Raw genomic sequence first — 18676 nt, forward strand, 5'->3', positions numbered from 1 at the left:
ACCCGATGCAACGCTATCCGACGCTATGCGACGATACCTGATGCTACCCGAAGCCTTGTCACGTTTTGGTAGGGTGTGCACATCACACAGCGTGTATCACAATAATCAGTAACACAATCGCAACGCCTCTTTTGTTCCTAATGCACGATTTTGAGCAAAACCTTGTAAAAAACTACTGGCTAGACTTAAAGTTATTCCGGTGTTTTGATAAATTTTCTTCCTAACCATCATAATTAAACAATTTTTATAAAAACTTATGCATTTTTTATTTCGTTTAATTTGGTTTACATTAAAATAGGAATGTTTTACATATACTTAGTTTGAAATAAACTACAAAAAATATGAGCGTCCTGTTCTGACGCTACCCTACGAAAATGGTGTAATTTTATGAGCAAAACCATGAAATAAATTGTTAGTTAAATTCATTATATCAAAAAATGGTATTCCGGTGTTTTGATCATTTTCTACCAAACCATTAAAATTACTTTTTAAAAATAAAAACTAATGACTTTTTGATCTCGGTTAATTTGGTTTATATTAAAATAAGTATGTTGTAATTGATATAACGACAATAATACACGTAGTTTGAATAAAAATACGAGTGTCGGTTCTTTTCTCTTCGACTGTACTCGAAGCTACCCGACGAAAATCTGGACAGTGATCGCAGGGCGTTGATTAGGGTAGCGTTGCATACCATCGGGCAGATGTGCACGGGGGTAATACAATCTTACGGAAAATTGGACTTTGGATTTGCGTCAGGTAGCGTCGCATCGGGTGTGTTCCCTGCTTTATTGACGCTCGCGGAGGTGGCCGGGTAGAGCAAACAACCTACTTCTACATGAACGTAGTAGGGGTTTTGGTCTGCGTGTCGGAATGGGTAACAAACTAATAGGAAGATAAAATGATGGGGAGCTTAAATATTTATGAGGCTTTGGGATCATTTTAATGTAAGAAAGTTTCCATTTATGAGGAAGTGTGTTGTTCTCAAAATTGCGGTAAATAAATAAGTCAGAAAGACGTCGGCTTTTTGGTAAGTTCTTGAAAAACTTCAGCTGTATCAAATCATGAACAGATGATATTGAATTGAGTTACTGGTTTAGGTGGTAGATCAAGAGGTATAGGTGTCATATACAATCTGATAAAAATTGATTGTGTTCGATTAATAGGTTTGAATACCTCGGAGGGATGTTTCGCAAATTCTTTGGGCTTTTCTTTATAGGAAACGATCCAAGTTCCATCCAATTCCTGACAGGAGCTGAGAAATGTTATGACGCCAGGATTTGTCCAGCACTACGCCTAAGGCTCCTATCCTCTGTTTTTTTTTTTTTTTTTGCTTTTTTTACGAGCGTTCGCAACAGCAGAGGTTATATCAATCCTCGAGGTGCCGGTGTTTTTGAAAAAAAGCCCATTTGTAAGTATGTCGGGTTCGAATGCAGGGCCGCTGGATTCGAACCCGGGACCTTTACCTTACAGTGATGAGCGCGTGTCAACGCCTTAACCGTTGCGGCCACCGACGCCCCTTATCCTCTGTTGACAAGCTTTTTAAATGCGTTTCATATGAGTTAGTTTAAATAGTTTTATTTCTTTTTTTCAACGTATTTAAAATTTAATTCTGTTAATTCTAAAGACTTTTTATTAACAAGTAGTTTAATATTTTGTTTAAAGTCATATGCATTGTTATTTAAGATAAACATGATAAATGCAAGATAAACATTTCTTTGTGAAACTACAGGAAAGCCTTTTGTTATTTTTTGTTGAAAACTTCGTTATGTCCATCTAACATTTTTTTTAGAGTTTTTTCTGTTTTACTCCTTCAACATCAAGAAAATGTCTAAAGTAGCAACTGGTAAATCCAACTTGGATGTGTAGAAACTAAACCTCCGAATAGTTTAAAAATAAGTTCCTTGGCCCAAAATCCGTACAAATCGATGATTAGAAGACTTAAAACAACGATTCAACTAGATGTCTAGTGTTTAAAAAAAGCTGATTAATTTTATCGGTTAAAAACCACGTTTCTTTGAAATCATCAACAAACCGTTTTAGCAGTTTCGGCAAAAAATTTAACTAGTTTGTAAAAATATAATGTAAAAATTTCGCATAGGAAGATTGTTAAAAAAAAATTCGAAAAAACAAATGGCAAAACCGCGAGCAGGGTAAGCAAAAAGTTAACGTACTTCACCTGTTTGTAGATTATTTATGTTATACAATTCCTGATTTGTAGTCTTATAGTAGTCTTACAGTATAGTTATAAAAGAACGTTCATATTTTCATACTTCAGTTTTTAAAAAATGTTGCTAATGATAACAATGTCAAAGGAAAACCTGAGATAACTACATGTGTTTTTATAAACTTCTTTTAATTTTAAACTTCGGTAAAAATTATTTAACAAGCAATACAATTTGAAGACACGAAGGGACGGATATCTAGGATAACCTGATAAAATTATTTCGTCGAGGAACCGTACAAAGAAATATTTCGTTTAGGTTTAGGATGAGCCACAACGCAATTCCTACCGTGCTCGGTACATTGTATCTGCAAAAATAACTCTAAAATCATGGAACTTTTTTTAAAGAATTATATATCAATTTGATCTTATGTAGCCGATAAGATAGTGCTTGCGTTCTACCTGGGTCTGTGCTTTTTATGGAACCTGGTCACTATCATATAAATTTTATTTTTATATTTTTGGTGGGCGTGCCAAAGTTGGTGATTTTTTTATATTTACAAGAACCTTATAAGTTAAAAGAGACCAAAAAGGGTAAAATAATTATGTAAAAATTTTTGTATTATTCAAATAAGACGAGGTGAATTCACATCCAGCAGCAACAAGTTCTACTTTCCCTCTATTTATTATCGTTTATTTCCTTAAAACCAGTTGAGTCAGGGTTCCGAAGGGGCCGTTCCGTTTTTGTTTCGATGTCATCTTGTCCTGCAACGAACTGACAATCTACAAGACAATGCAAAAACCATTCTGGACGTACGGACTAGAACTGTGGGGGCACCGTTCTAGTCTGGAAGGCACTAAACCTTCCGACGTCCAATGAATCCGTCCTTCCAATCCAAAGTCAACAGAACCATAGTTAGTGCCCTTACTACTTTTCCAACATCAACCTTCACAATGATTTCAAAATCCCTCTCGTGCAAAAATAATCCCGAAAACATTTTCCACTTTCCACAATAAACTCTCCTTTTACCCCGATCTAATTGTCTAATCCTTTCCCAGTAACAACTAACTGTTATCAGACGAATGAACAGATAGCCTCGCGACCTACCGTACGGAGATTATTCCTCGCATATAGTTGGGCGAACAATAGTGGTTAACTCCCCCAAGACATCAAGATAGATGTCCATTTGTAAATCCAGCTTTTTAAATAATGTATATAAGTCCATTATTTCCATTACGAAAAATGGCAAAAAAGAGGGAAAATTCGAGGGGTGGGATTGAGATGGGAAATTGGTGACCGAGTGGATCGAAGTCACGATATTTCGTGGTAGAGCAGCATTTAGCCGAAGGTCGTGGGTTCGAATCCCGCTCGTGGCACTAACTTTTTTATCTCAACCAGTACCTTACGTAAATATTAATTAATTGAAAAAATGTATGTAAGGTTACAGTTTGCAATAAATATATCAAAGAATAAAAAAGGTTCCAACGTATATAAACCATAATATGGCACTTCAATTAGTTTCAGGTATGTTATAGAACAAAACAAACATAAACGTAACTTTTTAGAAATGGTTTAAATCAACCGAGATAAACACAGCATCAAATTATAGAACAGACACATGTAAACTCAGTCGCAGCTACGCCAATATCATTAATAAAATTAAATTAAAATTATTCGGAAATCGTGAGATGCGGTCTGGTGTGGCGTACGTTTCAGAAAAACATTTTCTTTATCGTGCCAACGTTTCGATCTTCATTGAGATCATCTTCAGGGCCTGGGATTTACAAACATTGTTTAAATTTAACAAATGCTGTGTTAACAAATACTGATGTGAAAAAAAGTGAATTTATGCAATTTTTTTAAATATTCCATCAAAATATTTTTACTCACATATACTTTCATTGAATACCAAAAAAACTTTTGCCTTGTATAAATTCACTCTTTTCAACATCCTATATGTATTTGTTAAATTTAAACAACGTTTACAAATCCCTGGCCCTGAAGATGATCTCATTAAAGATCGAAACGTTGGTATTATAAAGAAAATGTTTATAGAAATGATGATTGATGGAGTGAGTGTGGTGTTCGATCCTTTTTTTAAAAAGATAGTACTTACGGTGAGTAGGAACTATCTTTTTAAAAAAAGGAAGAAAACGTTTTTCTAAAACCTACGTCTCCAAATAATCATTAACTAACGGTCACTAAATACCACAATAAGGAAAATGGCGATTTCCTTCAGATAGAAAACTAAATCGACCCAAATATAAAATATACACACAAGCAATCAACGATTTGAAAGAATATCACCTGTAATGTAGGTTGTTAAACAATATACTGCAACATGGAATTTTCTACGTGTCCACATTGTTGGGAAGTCCACTGGATATACAAATGTAATTAACACTGAAGAGGACTGATGTCATGATCGCAAACTGCTAATCTAGAAAATTCCTTGCTGCAGTATATTGTTCAACAACCTGCAATACAAGTGATAGAATTGTAAATACAAAAAAGATTTATTATTTTTAAAAGATAACTGAAAGAATAACCCTCTTTGTTTTGATTTATAAACGTTTTCTGGGACACGAATTGCAGATCCGTCACGGAAGATTGGAGAAACATCAATAAAACATGGGAGGAAAAACTAACCCACATTTACAGGTGTGGATATGGCACTGACATCACCATTAAAATATGTGAAGACAAAAACGAAAAGGTTTTACACTAAAATATTTCAATATTTCGATTTTGTTGTTTTAAAATTTTTTTAAAGAGCTTCAAGGCGCATCGATTCGTTTTGAGCATGTCGAGTGAAGTGTTCGACACGATGTTGAAGGCACCGGTTTTCCGGAATCCAGGCGATGCCATATTAATGCTGGTCAACGTGAACGCCGAAGCTTTCGCGCAATTTTTGGAGTACTTATATTATTAATTTGTCACGCGAAAAAATCTAACAAGCGGTTTCCTTCTGCAGATACGTCTACTGTAAAAAGTTCCAGTTGTCTTCAACTAAAAATGCTATCGCTTTGCATAAAATAGCCGACAAATTTAACGTTTTGGATTTGAAATTGGAATGTGCCAAATATGTCGATGAAAATTTGACAGTTGACAACGTCATGGAGTGTTGTGAGTATGCGGACATGTACAAATTAGATGATTTGAAGCAGCGATGTAACGAGGTTTGTTTTGGGTAACAATTAGCCAAGTATCTAAGAAATTTATATTTTTTATTTTTTTCAGTTGATTCAGAACAATACGGCCAGCGTGCTGAACGAGAACAACATGCATACTTGGAAGATGGAATGGATCGTACTTGTACTCGAACAGCCAAAATTAAGCATAAAAGAGCCAGAATTGTTTCGGTTGATTCATAAATGGGTTAATACATGCAGCGATAACGACTGTAAATTTTACTTTCTTTAATTTTCTCCAAATAAGAATAAATTTTGTTTATTTGTCTTTTGAATTACTTCACAGGCCTAAAAGGGAAAATGTACGATTGTCTCGTTACGAAGTTCTGCTTCCTCAACTTCTCCGGTGACGAGTTTGTCGCTGGCCCTGTCAAATCGGGCATGCTGACGAAAAACCAGTCGTTGGCCGTTCTCGGTCATATCGTCGCGGACGAAAACTGCCATCTGGATTATCCCGACAATTTCAACAAGACGATACGACAATATGTCGAAGGAGGGGCGGAGAAAACGGGTTCGAAAATGCAGACGCCAAAAATATCCAAAGAGTCGGCGGTTCTTTCGGCCAGAGGAAGCAACACCAGCAAGAAATAAAACGTGTTCACCGACAGTTAATACTCTGATAGTTTAAAATAAGATTGAATGTGATAGGAACGGGCGAAATATGGTTGTTTACTTAATGAACTGAGTGCGTGAACGTTGTGTGCCTGCGCGAGCGCGATTGTATTTGTGTCTGTTCTTGTTTGTGTGTTTATGTATTTCTGCGTGCGTGAATGCGAGTGTGACTCTCCCTCTCACTCTCTCTCTCTCTTTCTCTCTCTCTCTCTCTCTCTCTCTCTCTCTCTCTCTCTCTCTCTCTCTGTGCGAGCGCGGGTGTGTATGGCTCGCCTGAATACTCAAGTGTGTTCCTGTGTGTTTGAACGTTTTAAAGTTGCTACTGTAAGAAAACAATGCCAATATGTTGCAAGTCATATTGATCTTAATGATTCGAAAATCATCATTTAATTGTCGTACTGTGTAAGTACCAGCTTGTAACTAACGTGAAAGAGTGACTGAACCAAAATCTGTGTATGTGTGTTTGTGTATGTGATCTGTGTTCTTGAGTTTTGTGTTCGTCTGTTATGTGTTCATGGGTTATGTGTGTTAATTCAATTGTAATTACTTCTTGATTGGTGGCTATCCATTTGTATTAATAGTCGATTATTACTAGCTATAGACAATTCAAGAGTACTTACTTCTTGGTTGGTGGTCATAAATTTTACTTACTAGTCAAATTGTTGTTTTCTAGTTTGTGGTAATATTTTGGTAGTAATAACAATTCAATGGAAGTTACTTAATGTTTGGTTAATAGTTCGCAGTATTGGTTAATTTATTAGTAGCTAATTCAGGTTTGTGCTGTTGTATTTGTAATAAAAGTCAATTTAATCCTGTTACTTTTTGGCAGGACTTACAGAATTACTTCCAATAATTTATTGGTAGGTTAAGTTATAGTTGCTGATCATGAAGTTGTAACAATAGTAAATTTGATAGTAGTTCAGGTTTATGGTAATGTATTGTGTAGTAATGGAAATTATATCGTAGTTAGTTTTTGGTTGTTGGTATTGTGTTATGTCATTTTATTAGTGGTTTTAAATATTAGTCAATTCAGTGATAATTTCTTCTTTATTTGAGGGAATGTATTTGTTGTCATAGTCGATTCAACGGTAGTTGTAACAGTCAATGCTGGGCTTCAAGATTTGCCAATAATATTCAAAGGTGTGAGCGTATGTGTTGTTTCAATGTGTTTGTGTACCTCATTTTTTCTTACCAACTGTTCTGCGTTTTGTCAAAACCAACAGTTTTACTTACATTAGCAGGTTTTCAAGGTACACAAACACATTCTTACGACACAACGCACGGACGCGCTCAATATATTACTTTGTAGTAAGGTGCGGCAATGTGTTCTCTGAGACAAGGCCGATCCAGGCGTCTCACATCGAAGTAATCTTGGTCCCATCGTATATACTATTTATGCCTATATATTCCAATCCTTGCACTTTCGCAGGCGATACCAAAATATTATCTTCTAACTACAATCCTATCCAACACACCTCCAATATCTGACGATCATCTGGAGCTATTGAAGAATGGTGCAAAACTAGAAAGGACCGAAATCAGACATGACGGTAAAGAACAACCTAACGATGTACAAAACATTACTTTCACCTATTTGGTCATACTGAGCAAAACTGTGGATGACATGACCATCTAATATCTAACTAATCCAACCATTCCAATCAAACGCCCTCAGAAGAATTCTCCTACCTCCTTGCTATGTTTCAAACCTCACATCCAAAATGATTTTAACATTCCCTTCGTAAAAGAATGGAAAAGAATCCAGCTTCCTCAAGTTTCACTCCAATCATTTAACTTATTCTAACCCTACTGCCCTATTGGAAGAACACATGGCCCCCGAGATCGCGTTGGATAGCTTCTCGGTCACGTGACCTCTGGGTGAAGTTCTGGCAGTGTGTTAGCGTTGTGTCCGGGATTATATAGCATAAAGAACAATTTGTAATGTGTACAATACATGTACAAGGTACAAATAAACATTAATAAATAAAAACAAGATCATCAAGGACTGGCATTTAGGGACAATAGAGCGAAAATGTAAAGACATAAAAAATAGTAAGAGTGAAAATTTGGCAAAATGCAAGTATAATTAAAAATTAATGATCTTGGTCAAGCTATTAAATTTGGAGATACTACACACAATTTTGAATTTATTTTAAAAATATTTAGTACTAAAGTGGAAAAAGCGACTTTGCATTTGTCATCTAAACTAGTTTTTAATATAATGTAATGTAGGTTGTGATGAAAATTAGTGGGACTCGAACCCAAGAAAAAATAATTGCCGTAAAAAACGAAAATTTTAAATAGAAGTCGGTTGAGATGAGTCGGTGCTTCGAGGACCGAAGTCACGATAGCTCAAGTGGTAGAGCACCAGGGTACTGATCCGGATGCTGTGACAACAATTTTTAATCTCAACCTTCTTTACACTATAATATGAACCAATCAAGGTCTTGGAGCCAGATCTCAAAGTATAAATTTGAACAGAAATCTATTAAGAACTGTTACTGCCAAAACTCCAGAATGAACAGACAAGCAAGCCTAAAACCAGGGCATATATGGGCCAAATAGATGAAGCATATTCATTCAATAACGGTCTTGATGTTGAGCTAAAAAATCGTGAAAGACATACCGAAATGATACGCTGTGCATTGATAATAAAAATTCTCTTAAACATCGGAAAAGGCTATTAAACAACTCACTCCCAAGGACTGTTTTTGTCTACCTGCTCACTTTAACCGGCCAAGGCGTGTCACTTGTCGACCAAGTGACACTCTGGCCAAATTTTCCCTCTACAAGCGGGACACCTGGGTTTGCCCAAAATCACATGGACCATGTGTCAATTAGAAATAGCCTACCCTCAAATGGGTGAGCAAGTGCTTTTCAGGCTCTCGGGAGGGTATCGTTCCGTCGTGCTGTTTGGCGCAAGAGCTTCCCGGACGAACTTACCCACTAACACTGCCGGAGTTTTTTTATTAGATTATTTACACTCGTACAGCGTCAGTAGGTCGGATCGCTATTGTTTGGTGTGGAGGGCGAGATGTCCCAGCTTTCGCCGTCTCGTTACCCTCACATCCGATGTATAGTGTCCAGACTAGGCGACCCAGCTCAGCACATCTCTCTAGCCAAAAAACGACAACAGAGTTGACCGAAAATTTGTCACACTTAGCCAAAACTGCGCACAGGAAGTCCGTACGGACGCCTCGTCTCGAATCACCCCAGACCGTGTCAGATCGCGTACAACTCCGTGTACACGCTTACAGCGCTACTGGAGCGCCACGAAGTGAACGAGCCAACACTGTATACCACCGATCCTAGACCCGTCCGTAAAGACGAGGCCAAACCGATGAACGTCGATCATTGTTCTAGGGACGCAGCTAAGTAGAGGTGCGACCATGCACACAACCTGCCGATGACCGTAAGATGTCCAGGACGAGTGCGAGGTAGGTGTAGGCGCAAGTACAGTCTTCAGTGTCAAACCGACCCTTTCTAATGATTAGCCGAAGGACTACAATTTAAGTGTAGAAACTGTATTTTTACAATGTACTAGGTAAATCAAGGATAGTAGGTAATAAAAATCAATACTTTCCTTGGCTGACATAGTAAATTGTTATTTTTGTTATTTTCTAGGAATATTGTTACAGTATTTTGTTAAGTGTAATTTATGAACTAAAATTGATAAAGTAGAATAAAACACATATGACATCGTAATAATTTTTAATGGCGAACTCGTCTGACTTGAAAATTCTTCTAACGCTCTTCTTTTGCTTTTCTCACGAGCGTTTTGGCTATTTCTTCTTAGGGAAATGTCCACTCAAGCGCATCTTAACATTTACCAATAAAAAGTCGATATCACCAGATCGGTTTTCAAGTCACAAATGTTTTCCGCTCTCACAAATGTTTCATTAGCACATACACTTAAAGGAGCTCTGGGTGTGTTCTCTTAGTTCACGGGGCAATTTCGCGGTCATGAAGACACGTAATCACTGCTACGAATACGGTCAAAACGAGGTGGAGCCGCATTTCATTTGACAAAAAAAAATTTAAAACCAAAGACTCTTCAACATGTAAAACCGAATTGTCGCAATTTATCCCGCCTTCACGACTAAGACGTGAGTTGCAATGAGCCTTTTCCTAATTTTTTGTCAATTTTGTTAATATTTATGAACAGAACGTAAGAGAAGCGTGAAATTTTGGCGAACATAACGAAAGCTATAACGGCCGAAAGCAGTTCTTTTAAACATATGTTCTATTAGTTTAAAAAGTCCAAAATCATTTTTTAATACTGTTAAAAAACAGCTTGGACAAAACCACTCATTTTTAGATAAACCGTATACAATAATACATTAAATATATTATATTATTAATTTATAAATGTTTAACCGTCATAATTAACCATATTATTTATTTCAATTAACTATTCTTTTTATCCAAGGTCTTAGTTGAGATGAAAAAGATAGTGGTAGCGGGATTCAAACTCACGAACTTTTCCATCTACTTACTACTCCTAGACACTCATAAAATCATTCTTCCTCACCAATTCTGCTTTCTCCTTATCATATCAACTCCTTATTACCTTAACCTGAAATGCTATATAGCCAACCACTGTTTCAGAGTGGGGGGGCAACGAGTTCATGCAAGTCAGTCAGATACAACCGGCGACCCACAAGGACACATACTTTGTCCCATCGTTTATATTAGGTACATTGCTTACCTACCGTGGATATACCGTACATTTTCCCTCAATTCGAATACTATCAAAGCTACCATCAACATCCAAGGACACAATAGACTGATATAAAAAGTGGAGAACGAGACTGAATGAAGAAAATGTACCAAATGAAAAAACAGTTTTTCCATCTACTTTTCATCAACAGCAAAAAGATACCGATTTCTATTCAGGTCATATATTTATGACTGTACCTGAACAGCAGACCATATATTTCATATTGCAATTCATTCATTAGTTGTACATAAGCTGCCACTCATTGTGGTTTAGCAAAATGATTGCACCGTGAAAATCATTTTTGCTCTTATTTAACATGAATTGTGTCAGTTTGTAGCTTAAAATTAGTAACTTAGCTGACCAACGACATTACTACTATTGGGTTGTCCGGAAAATAATGCAGGATTTTGGTATTAAACAAAAAAAAAGAAACTAGTTACTTTAAAGCAATGTTCTTTAATCAAAATAATTTCCCANATCCTGTAAACGTAAACAGAATATTTTATATAGATTTTTTTTAATGAAAACTTAAAATCCTGCATTATTTTCCGGACAACCCAATACTTTCACTACTGCATCTACAACAACAACAATGAAGAAGTAAATAATAATAAATTTTATTCCTCAACAAATTTATGGCCTTTAATCAAAAGGGAACTACTAAGAAATTGATTCTTACTACAAAAATATGGCCAAATACGAAACAGCGACCACCATTGAAATGACTACTGTTGCCACAAAATAAAAACTACTGAAAAATTGCCTATACATAAAATAAATCAGCACCAAGCAAGAAGGGACTACTTACAAATTGGCGGTCAACAAATCCATGGCCACTAGCCAAAAACGAACTCCAATTTAATAAACTTAAAATAAGTCAGTACTAACCAAGAAGTAAGTAACAAATTTATTATTACAACCGTAACTTGGCTACCAAGAAAGAAATCACCATCAGACAAGAAGTGAAACTCATGGCCACCCAACATGTAACTATGATTATATTGAAGATTACTACAAATACATCGCCACATACCAGGAAGTAGCTACAAAAAATTCGCTATCATTACAAATAAATCACCACCAAGCAACAGGTAGCTACTCTTAAATTTACTATTATGCAAATCCATGGCTACGACCCAAAACCTGACCAACTGACTGTTACTGCAAATATGTTACTGACAAAGAATACATTCATAATGAATTGACTACTACATCTATTGCATGGTCGCCCATAAACAACTAAATCACCACCAAGCAAGTAGTGGATACTAATAAATTGGCAATTATAACAAATTCGTGACTACTAGCCAATAAGTAATTACGTTGGAATTGACAATTACTACTAATTCATGGCCACCAACCAAACATTAAGAACGATTAAATTGACTATTACTAAAAATACATTTCCAGGAAACAAGCAATGGCTTACTGAATTATCTATTACTACAAATACATTGTCATAAACTAGGAAGAACTACTAAAAGATTCACTCTTACTAAAAATAAATCACCACTGCGCAAAAAATACCTACTACTACTAAATTGGCGATTACATCACATTCGGGGGCACCAACCACATAACTGCCATTGAATTGACCATTACTACCATTCGTGGCCACCAATCAAAAACTAATTTTAATTGAATTGACTATTACTATTAATACTTCAGTTCTAACCAAGAAGTAATTGATAATACATTGACTATTACAAAAAGTGCATGGTCACACAATAAAGAAATAACCAAGAAATGACTACCAATAAATGTACCATTATATCAAACTCATGGCCTCCATCGAATAAGTAATTAATCATTACTACAAATACTTCGCCGCAACGAGTATGAAAATTAAGATAAGAAATTAAGTACGAAAACTACTAAAAATTTGACTAGTACTTAAAAGAAATCACCATCAATCAATAAGTAGCTACTACTAAAATGACTCTTACTACAAATCCAAAGAGTAACCACAATTGAATGGATTATTACTACAAACATGTTACCACAAACAGAAATTTACTACAAATGTGGTAACATACATTACAACAACTGGAAATTTAGACATATTATTTATAAGCCATTCCGTTCAACTAAAGTGAGAATGACTGAAATAAAAAACTGTTTAATCCAAACAAGTGTATACCTTTCGATTACGAACATACATACCTTTTTACATTTTTATTGTTAATAAATATTATTTAGCATATTTATTTCATCTACTTGTTAACCTTGCTGGAATTGGTTTTGGTTGTTTAATAATCGGATACTAATTGATTGTTTGTCTTGTTTTTAGGCGATGTTGTATAAATCCACGGTTCCTCTTAGAGGAAGGTCAGAATCTAATTTTTTTTTAATTTCATGGCCTGTTATAAGTAATAAAATAAATAACAATAATGTTTTAATTTTTAATTTTCAGCTCGGAAAATCTATCCGACTGGCGAACAAATAAAAAGACGTGGGCTGAGAAAATTGAGTATATGTACAAATCTAACCATGGATGCGATATCAGCGTAAAAATTGTAAATGGAAAATCCGAAACGGTTTGTCCACTTCTTAATTGGAGTTAATTAAGTAGTACATTTTCAAATAACAATTGAGGTAAATGAAATATTCAAAAATAGGGTTCATCCTTGAGGACCAATAAGGTACTATCTGTTAATTTGTAGTCAGCAATTTTTTTCAGCATTGAAAGTCATTGATTGTCCTGCTTGACATATATTTCTATACATTAGCGTATTCCACATACAAAAACTTAAAAATTAATAAATAAGAAATAAGCAAAATAGGCTAGAGCAGAAGGATCATAAAATCGTAAAATGAGGATCATAAAGAGTTTTTTTATATATATTTAGGGTAGGCATTCAGTAGTCATCAGAAAAAAAAGTGGTAATATCTATTGGGTTTTTCAATGATATATTATTGAATTACATCAGAATGATTAAATGTTTACCATTTTTATATACGTTTAAGGTTATTACTTAATGTAGTTATTTGTTTTCTAGTGGTTCAAAGCCCACCGGTTTATTTTGGGTGCGTCCAGCGAGGTTTTGGAGAGTGTAATGAAGACCGAGGTCTTCAAGATTCCAGGTGAAGCTACGATCGTCTTCACAAACATAAATCCAGATTCTTTCAAGATCTTTTTAGAGTGAGAGTATCGAAAATGAAATAGAAGCAAAAGACACAAAGTAAACGTAGAATTTGTATTGCAGCTTCATCTACACAGGAGAAGGTGCACCGTCAACGAGTCAACAAGCTATCGAGTTGCACAGAATTGCCGATAAGCTGTGGGTTCCCGAATTGAAAGAAGTAAGCAGCGCTTACATCGAAGACAAGGTGAACGCGTCGAACGTCATGGAAACTTACGTCTTTGCGGACGTATACAAGAAAGATGAGTTAAAACGTCGTTGCATTGAGGTATAAAATCGTTCACGTTATTGCAATTGAAATATTTATTAACACTGACTATAACTGTGTAAACATATTTTTAGAGCTCTGGCTGGTAGATAAGAATCCTGGGCCACCCTCAGCCTCAGCCTCACCAACACCTCCTCCGCCTCACAACCCCTCACTCAACCTCACCACACCGCCGCTATACTCCACCACACACACACACACACACACACACACACACACACACACACACACACACACACACACACACACACACACACATACCTACTCCTGCCATAAGTTCTGTCAGAAGAAAAAGGGCCATTAGGGAATAGAGAAACTTGATAATTTGAAAAAGAAATTTATTTTAAAAAATCCAATATTTTTTAAGATTGAAGTAAAATAATATTACTCGAAATGACCACCTTTTGCCTTCACATAAGCTTTTAGTCTTCGGGGCCAATCATCTATGGCAGTACGCAACACGTCTTGAGGAAATTTCTCAACTAATTTTAGCAGAGCGGACTTAAGGCTCTCTAAATTGGCGTGTTTCCTGTGGCAAGCCATAAGCTCAAGGTGGGACCTCACCTTGTAGTCCAGAGGATTCAAATCTGGGCTTCCCGAGGGCCAATCTGAAGCCTTAATGAATTCCGGAACATTCTCCTCCAGCCACTGCTGAGTTGTCGGGCCTTGTGCGCAGGAGCTGAATCCTGTTGGAAGACCCAATGAGTTCCGGAAAAAAGAGTAGTACTTAAGGGCTTTACTACTTTCTCAAGGATGTCTTCTTGGTAATTTTTCGCCCTTGTTTTGACTCCTTGCTCACAAAAATGAGTTTTGTGGTGCCATCGTAGCAAACTCCCCACCACACCATTACGGAAGCAGGATGATGGCCTCTTTCTACCCTTCCGATTTTTTGCTGAGCTTCTAGAGAACGTCTAGCATAAACCTTGTCATTTTGACGGTTAAATTTTTCCTCGATGGTAAAAATTTTTTCATCGGTAAACAAGATGTGTCAATGAACTCCATCGGCGTACCGTCTCAACGGTCAACAATGCCTTGGCTCTTTCGACTCTATTTTTTTAAAGATACTGTAAGCCTTTGTCCTGTCATTCTAGGGTAAGCACTCATCGAAAGATCGTCTTTCATGATGCGCGACATTGATCGGGAAGAAATCCCCATTTCTTTGGACAATATTTTTTGTTTTCGTAGCGGATTTCTTCGAATTCGGGTTTCAACCGCTTTGATGACATTTTTCGTCCTCACAGAGCGAGGACGGCCGGACCTTGGTTTGTCTTTAATAGATAGAATATGTTTGAAGCGATTTATAGTGCGCCACACAAACATTCGATTTATTCCTAACGATTTCAGCGTCTTGAAAATCTCTGATTTTGATTTACCTGGGTTGTGCAGTGCGATGATGGCATGACGGTTTTATTCAAGGGTGCGTTCCATCTTGACGTTATTAATTCTCAATAACAACTGAGTAAAAGAATTTAGCATTATATCAAAGGTAAACAATAGGCAAGAGAGCAAGGTTCGCCAGGCGTTTGTTTGGGATTATTTTCAAGGTGAATGATTGTAACAGAACTTATGGCAGGACTAGGTATATATATATATATACGCACACATCACCTCCACACACACTTTCGTTTTTTAGTCTTATGAAATTTGATAATGATGTGATTTCAGATAATTCAAAACGAGACGAAGGAGGTAATCAACGATGTAAATGTAACCAATTTCAGCCCCCAATTTCTCGTCGTAATTTTAGACCAACCTGCACTATCTATAAAAGAATGTGAACTCTTCAGATTGGTGGTCAAATGGTTCAGCTCTTATCGAGAAACGGACGTATGTGCCAAAGCTTGTGTACACAATCCGACTGACGGTATTTTTTTTAATGTATACATAAAGTATTTCATTTTGGGTTGTTGAGTTGTAACGAGAATTGTTGAATTGTTTAATCTCAGATATGAATAAAAGACTGGAGCACTGTCTAATGTCGAGATTCCGTTTCATGAGTATGTCGGCCGATGAGTTTTTGGAAGGTCCTATGAGGGCTGGCATGTTGTCTAAGAAGGACGAGCTTGCCATTCTGGGCCACATCGCTTCGAAAACTTGCAAGTTACCCTACCCGGTCTGCTTCAATCGCAACCCTCGAACGAATTTAGAGGACAATAAGAAGAAGAAAGAGAACAACCAAAATATAGAAGTGAGAGAAGTAACTCCGGACACAACTTCACCGGTAGATCCTTCCGACAAAGGAGAGACCGATGGGAAGAGACTGCGAAAGTCAAAATCGTCCGTGGTGATCCGTGAACCGGAACAGCAAAAACAGGATAAATCACAGAACAGCGATTCGGATAAAGACGACAATTCAGAGGAATCCTTCCACGCCAAATCTCAAAAGACCGACAGCGTTTACCGCGTTGATAAAGATGGAAGTACGCCGCCTCCGACGATAGGAGTTCAACAGGTATCCTCAGTCGTCCCGGGATATCTGAACCAAATAGTTTCAGAACGAACAAAACCAACTAAACCCAGAAGGTCTAAACGTACATCCGCTACTTCTAACAAAAATGCCTCTAACAAATAAAACATATAACAACAGAAAATTTTACTTATATATTACAAACATCACTAGTTTAAAATGGTAGGTGTTTATCTGTTGTCGACAAAGACTATTTTTCTTTACAGATTTTTTTCAAATTAAGCTAAAATCTTTCCAATTAAACTGACGATTTTCTGAACAACTGCCATTTTTTCCACTGATTGTGAGTCCAGTTATATTTTTATATTTTATTTTAATGTAAATTAAATTATTACAAATTATATTTAAATTTTCTCCAAATAAAATTAACATTCTCAAAATAAAATAGGAACGCATCCAAACAAACAGAACTTTTCTCATTATCAGATCAAACTTTTTCTAGTTCAAACTCCAAATTTAATTAAATCTTTTTAGATTATATAAATTTGTACACAAATCTAATTGATGGTTTTCAATCAAACACGTTCAATACTTTTCCAAATGTAATTGAACTTTTCCCGATTCGAATTGAACTTTTCTCAAGAATAAAAATACACTAAAATCTATTTTTAATATTTATTTTTTATTATTAGTTATCTTACATACATTTTTTTAATTCTAAACTAAATTTATCTTTTTCGACGTCATGAACTTTTCTCAAAATCTCATCAAACATTTTCTAGTTCAAACTCCTAATTTAACTGAACTTTCTATAGATTATATAAATTTTCACCCCAATATAAATGATTTTTTTAAATCAAACAAATTGAACTTTTCCAAATGTAAGTGAACTTTTTCCGATTCAAATAGGACTTTTCTTCAAATATAATTAAACTTTTTCTACAGCAAATAAAAATTCTACCCCAACGTAATTGACTGCTTTTAAACTAATAACTTTTTCCCAACAAATTTAACTTTTATCCGAATGAAATTGAACTTTTTCTAAATCACAAAAAAATTTCAGCCAAATACGATTGATTTTTTTAAACGAAATAATTTTTTCTAAACAAATGGAACTTTTCTTCAAATCTAATCGGGATTTTTTCTGTTTTAAACTCCTAAATTAATTCAAATTTTTCTGTATACTAAGTACAAAATTTTACACTAATCTAATGGATTTGTTTAAATTTAACTTTTTTCAAATACAATTGGAAATGTTTTACAAACAAATACAACTTTTCTCTACATATAATCCAACTTTTTCTACATCATACAAAAGATTCAGCCAAATCCGACTGACTTTTTTGAAACCAATATTTTTTTCCAAACAAATTGAAATTTTCTCCATACACAATTGAACTTTTTACAAACTACTTTTTATTTTTTCAGATCTTTCAGATTTTAAAAAAATCAATTTTTTTTCCAGTTCAAACTCCAAATTTAATTGAACTTCTTCTAGATCATAAAAAAATTAAACAAATCTGACTTTTTTCATCAACAAATTAAACCTTTCAGCAACTTTAACTAAACTTTTTTCACATCAAATAAAAATTTCATCAACACCTGATACACTTTTCCTTAATCAAGAATAATTCTTTTCAACCAACTTTTCTCCGAATTGACTTGAACATCATCAAGTGCAAAAATGTATGCAAATCTAATTGATTTTTCTAAACCAAATAGTGGCCGCGAAAACGGGTACTCTCGTTCCTCACAGTGACGATGTTGAGACCACCCCGATTCGGCCTGACGACGTTAAGAGAATAGTGAAAAATATGATGTTAGACAAGTGGAAGCGTCGTTGGGCCGACTCGACTGACGCGTTGGTGTCCGTTAAGCCGACGGTCGACCGGTGGAACCCGGAGGGGATATCTCGAAGGGAAAGCGTTGTCCTGACCCGCCTGCGGATAGGCCACACACGTGCGACTCATGGGTACCTGTTGGTTGGCGCGAGTCGACCTAGGTGCTCAGCATGTCAAGTAGACAGACTCACGGGGTTGCATGTGTTGGAGGGGTGTCGCAGCTTGGCCCTGTATAGGGACCGAATTGGAATACCGCCGGGTTATAGAAGAATGCTCGAGCATGGCACTGAATTCAAGGACAAACTTTTTAGGTTTCTAACAGATATTGG

At 35.9% G+C, this 18676-nt stretch overlaps 2 protein-coding genes across 4 annotated transcripts; both read left to right on the top strand.

Annotated features, from left to right (window-relative positions):
• The first annotated feature begins 1768 nt into the window (after positions 1–1768).
• On the top strand, positions 1769–5968 carry LOC106669558 (kelch-like protein 35). Its single transcript, XM_014399099.2, has 6 exons — positions 1769–2153; positions 4761–4881; positions 4939–5081; positions 5140–5344; positions 5406–5568; positions 5643–5968. The coding sequence occupies exons 1-6, from the start codon at positions 2134–2136 to the stop codon at positions 5945–5947; spliced, it is 957 nt and encodes a 318-aa protein (XP_014254585.1). The 5' UTR covers positions 1769–2133; the 3' UTR covers positions 5948–5968.
• A 2830-nt stretch (positions 5969–8798) lies between these two features.
• Positions 8799–16681, top strand: LOC106669554. Of its 3 annotated transcripts, none has more exons than XM_014399093.2 (7): positions 8799–9405; positions 12979–13016; positions 13102–13225; positions 13688–13830; positions 13895–14099; positions 15765–15963; positions 16046–16681. In XM_014399093.2, the coding sequence occupies exons 2-7, from the start codon at positions 12982–12984 to the stop codon at positions 16669–16671; spliced, it is 1332 nt and encodes a 443-aa protein (XP_014254579.1). In that variant the 5' UTR covers positions 8799–9405; positions 12979–12981; the 3' UTR covers positions 16672–16681. The 3 variants fall into 3 exon arrangements, with proteins under 3 accessions (XP_014254579.1, XP_014254576.1, XP_014254580.1); XM_014399090.2 differs by lacking the exon at positions 8799–9405 and adding an exon at positions 9669–10074; XM_014399094.2 differs by lacking the exon at positions 8799–9405 and adding an exon at positions 9669–10074 and having other exon boundaries at positions 13102–13204.
• Positions 16682–18676: the final 1995 nt, after the last annotated feature.

The sequence above is a fragment of the Cimex lectularius genome, unplaced genomic scaffold (genome assembly GCF_000648675.2).
Source record: "Cimex lectularius strain Harlan isolate CLEC.00 unplaced genomic scaffold, Clec_2.1 scaffold229, whole genome shotgun sequence".
Taxonomy (NCBI): domain Eukaryota; kingdom Metazoa; phylum Arthropoda; class Insecta; order Hemiptera; family Cimicidae; genus Cimex; species Cimex lectularius.

Coding starts and splice junctions, on each gene's coding strand:
- LOC106669558 (XM_014399099.2), top strand. CDS start 2,134: ATGGCAAAACCGCGAGCAGG. Junction 5,082..5,139: donor GCTTTCGCGCAATTTTTGGA/GTACTTATATTA, acceptor TTCCTTCTGCAG/ATACGTCTACTGTAAAAAGT. Junction 5,569..5,642: donor TACATGCAGCGATAACGACT/GTAAATTTTACT, acceptor ATTACTTCACAG/GCCTAAAAGGGAAAATGTAC.
- LOC106669554 (XM_014399093.2), top strand. CDS start 12,982: ATGTTGTATAAATCCACGGTTCCTCTTAGAGGAAG. Junction 13,226..13,687: donor TAAATGGAAAATCCGAAACG/GTTTGTCCACTT, acceptor TTTGTTTTCTAG/TGGTTCAAAGCCCACCGGTT. Junction 13,831..13,894: donor TCTTTCAAGATCTTTTTAGA/GTGAGAGTATCG, acceptor TTTGTATTGCAG/CTTCATCTACACAGGAGAAG.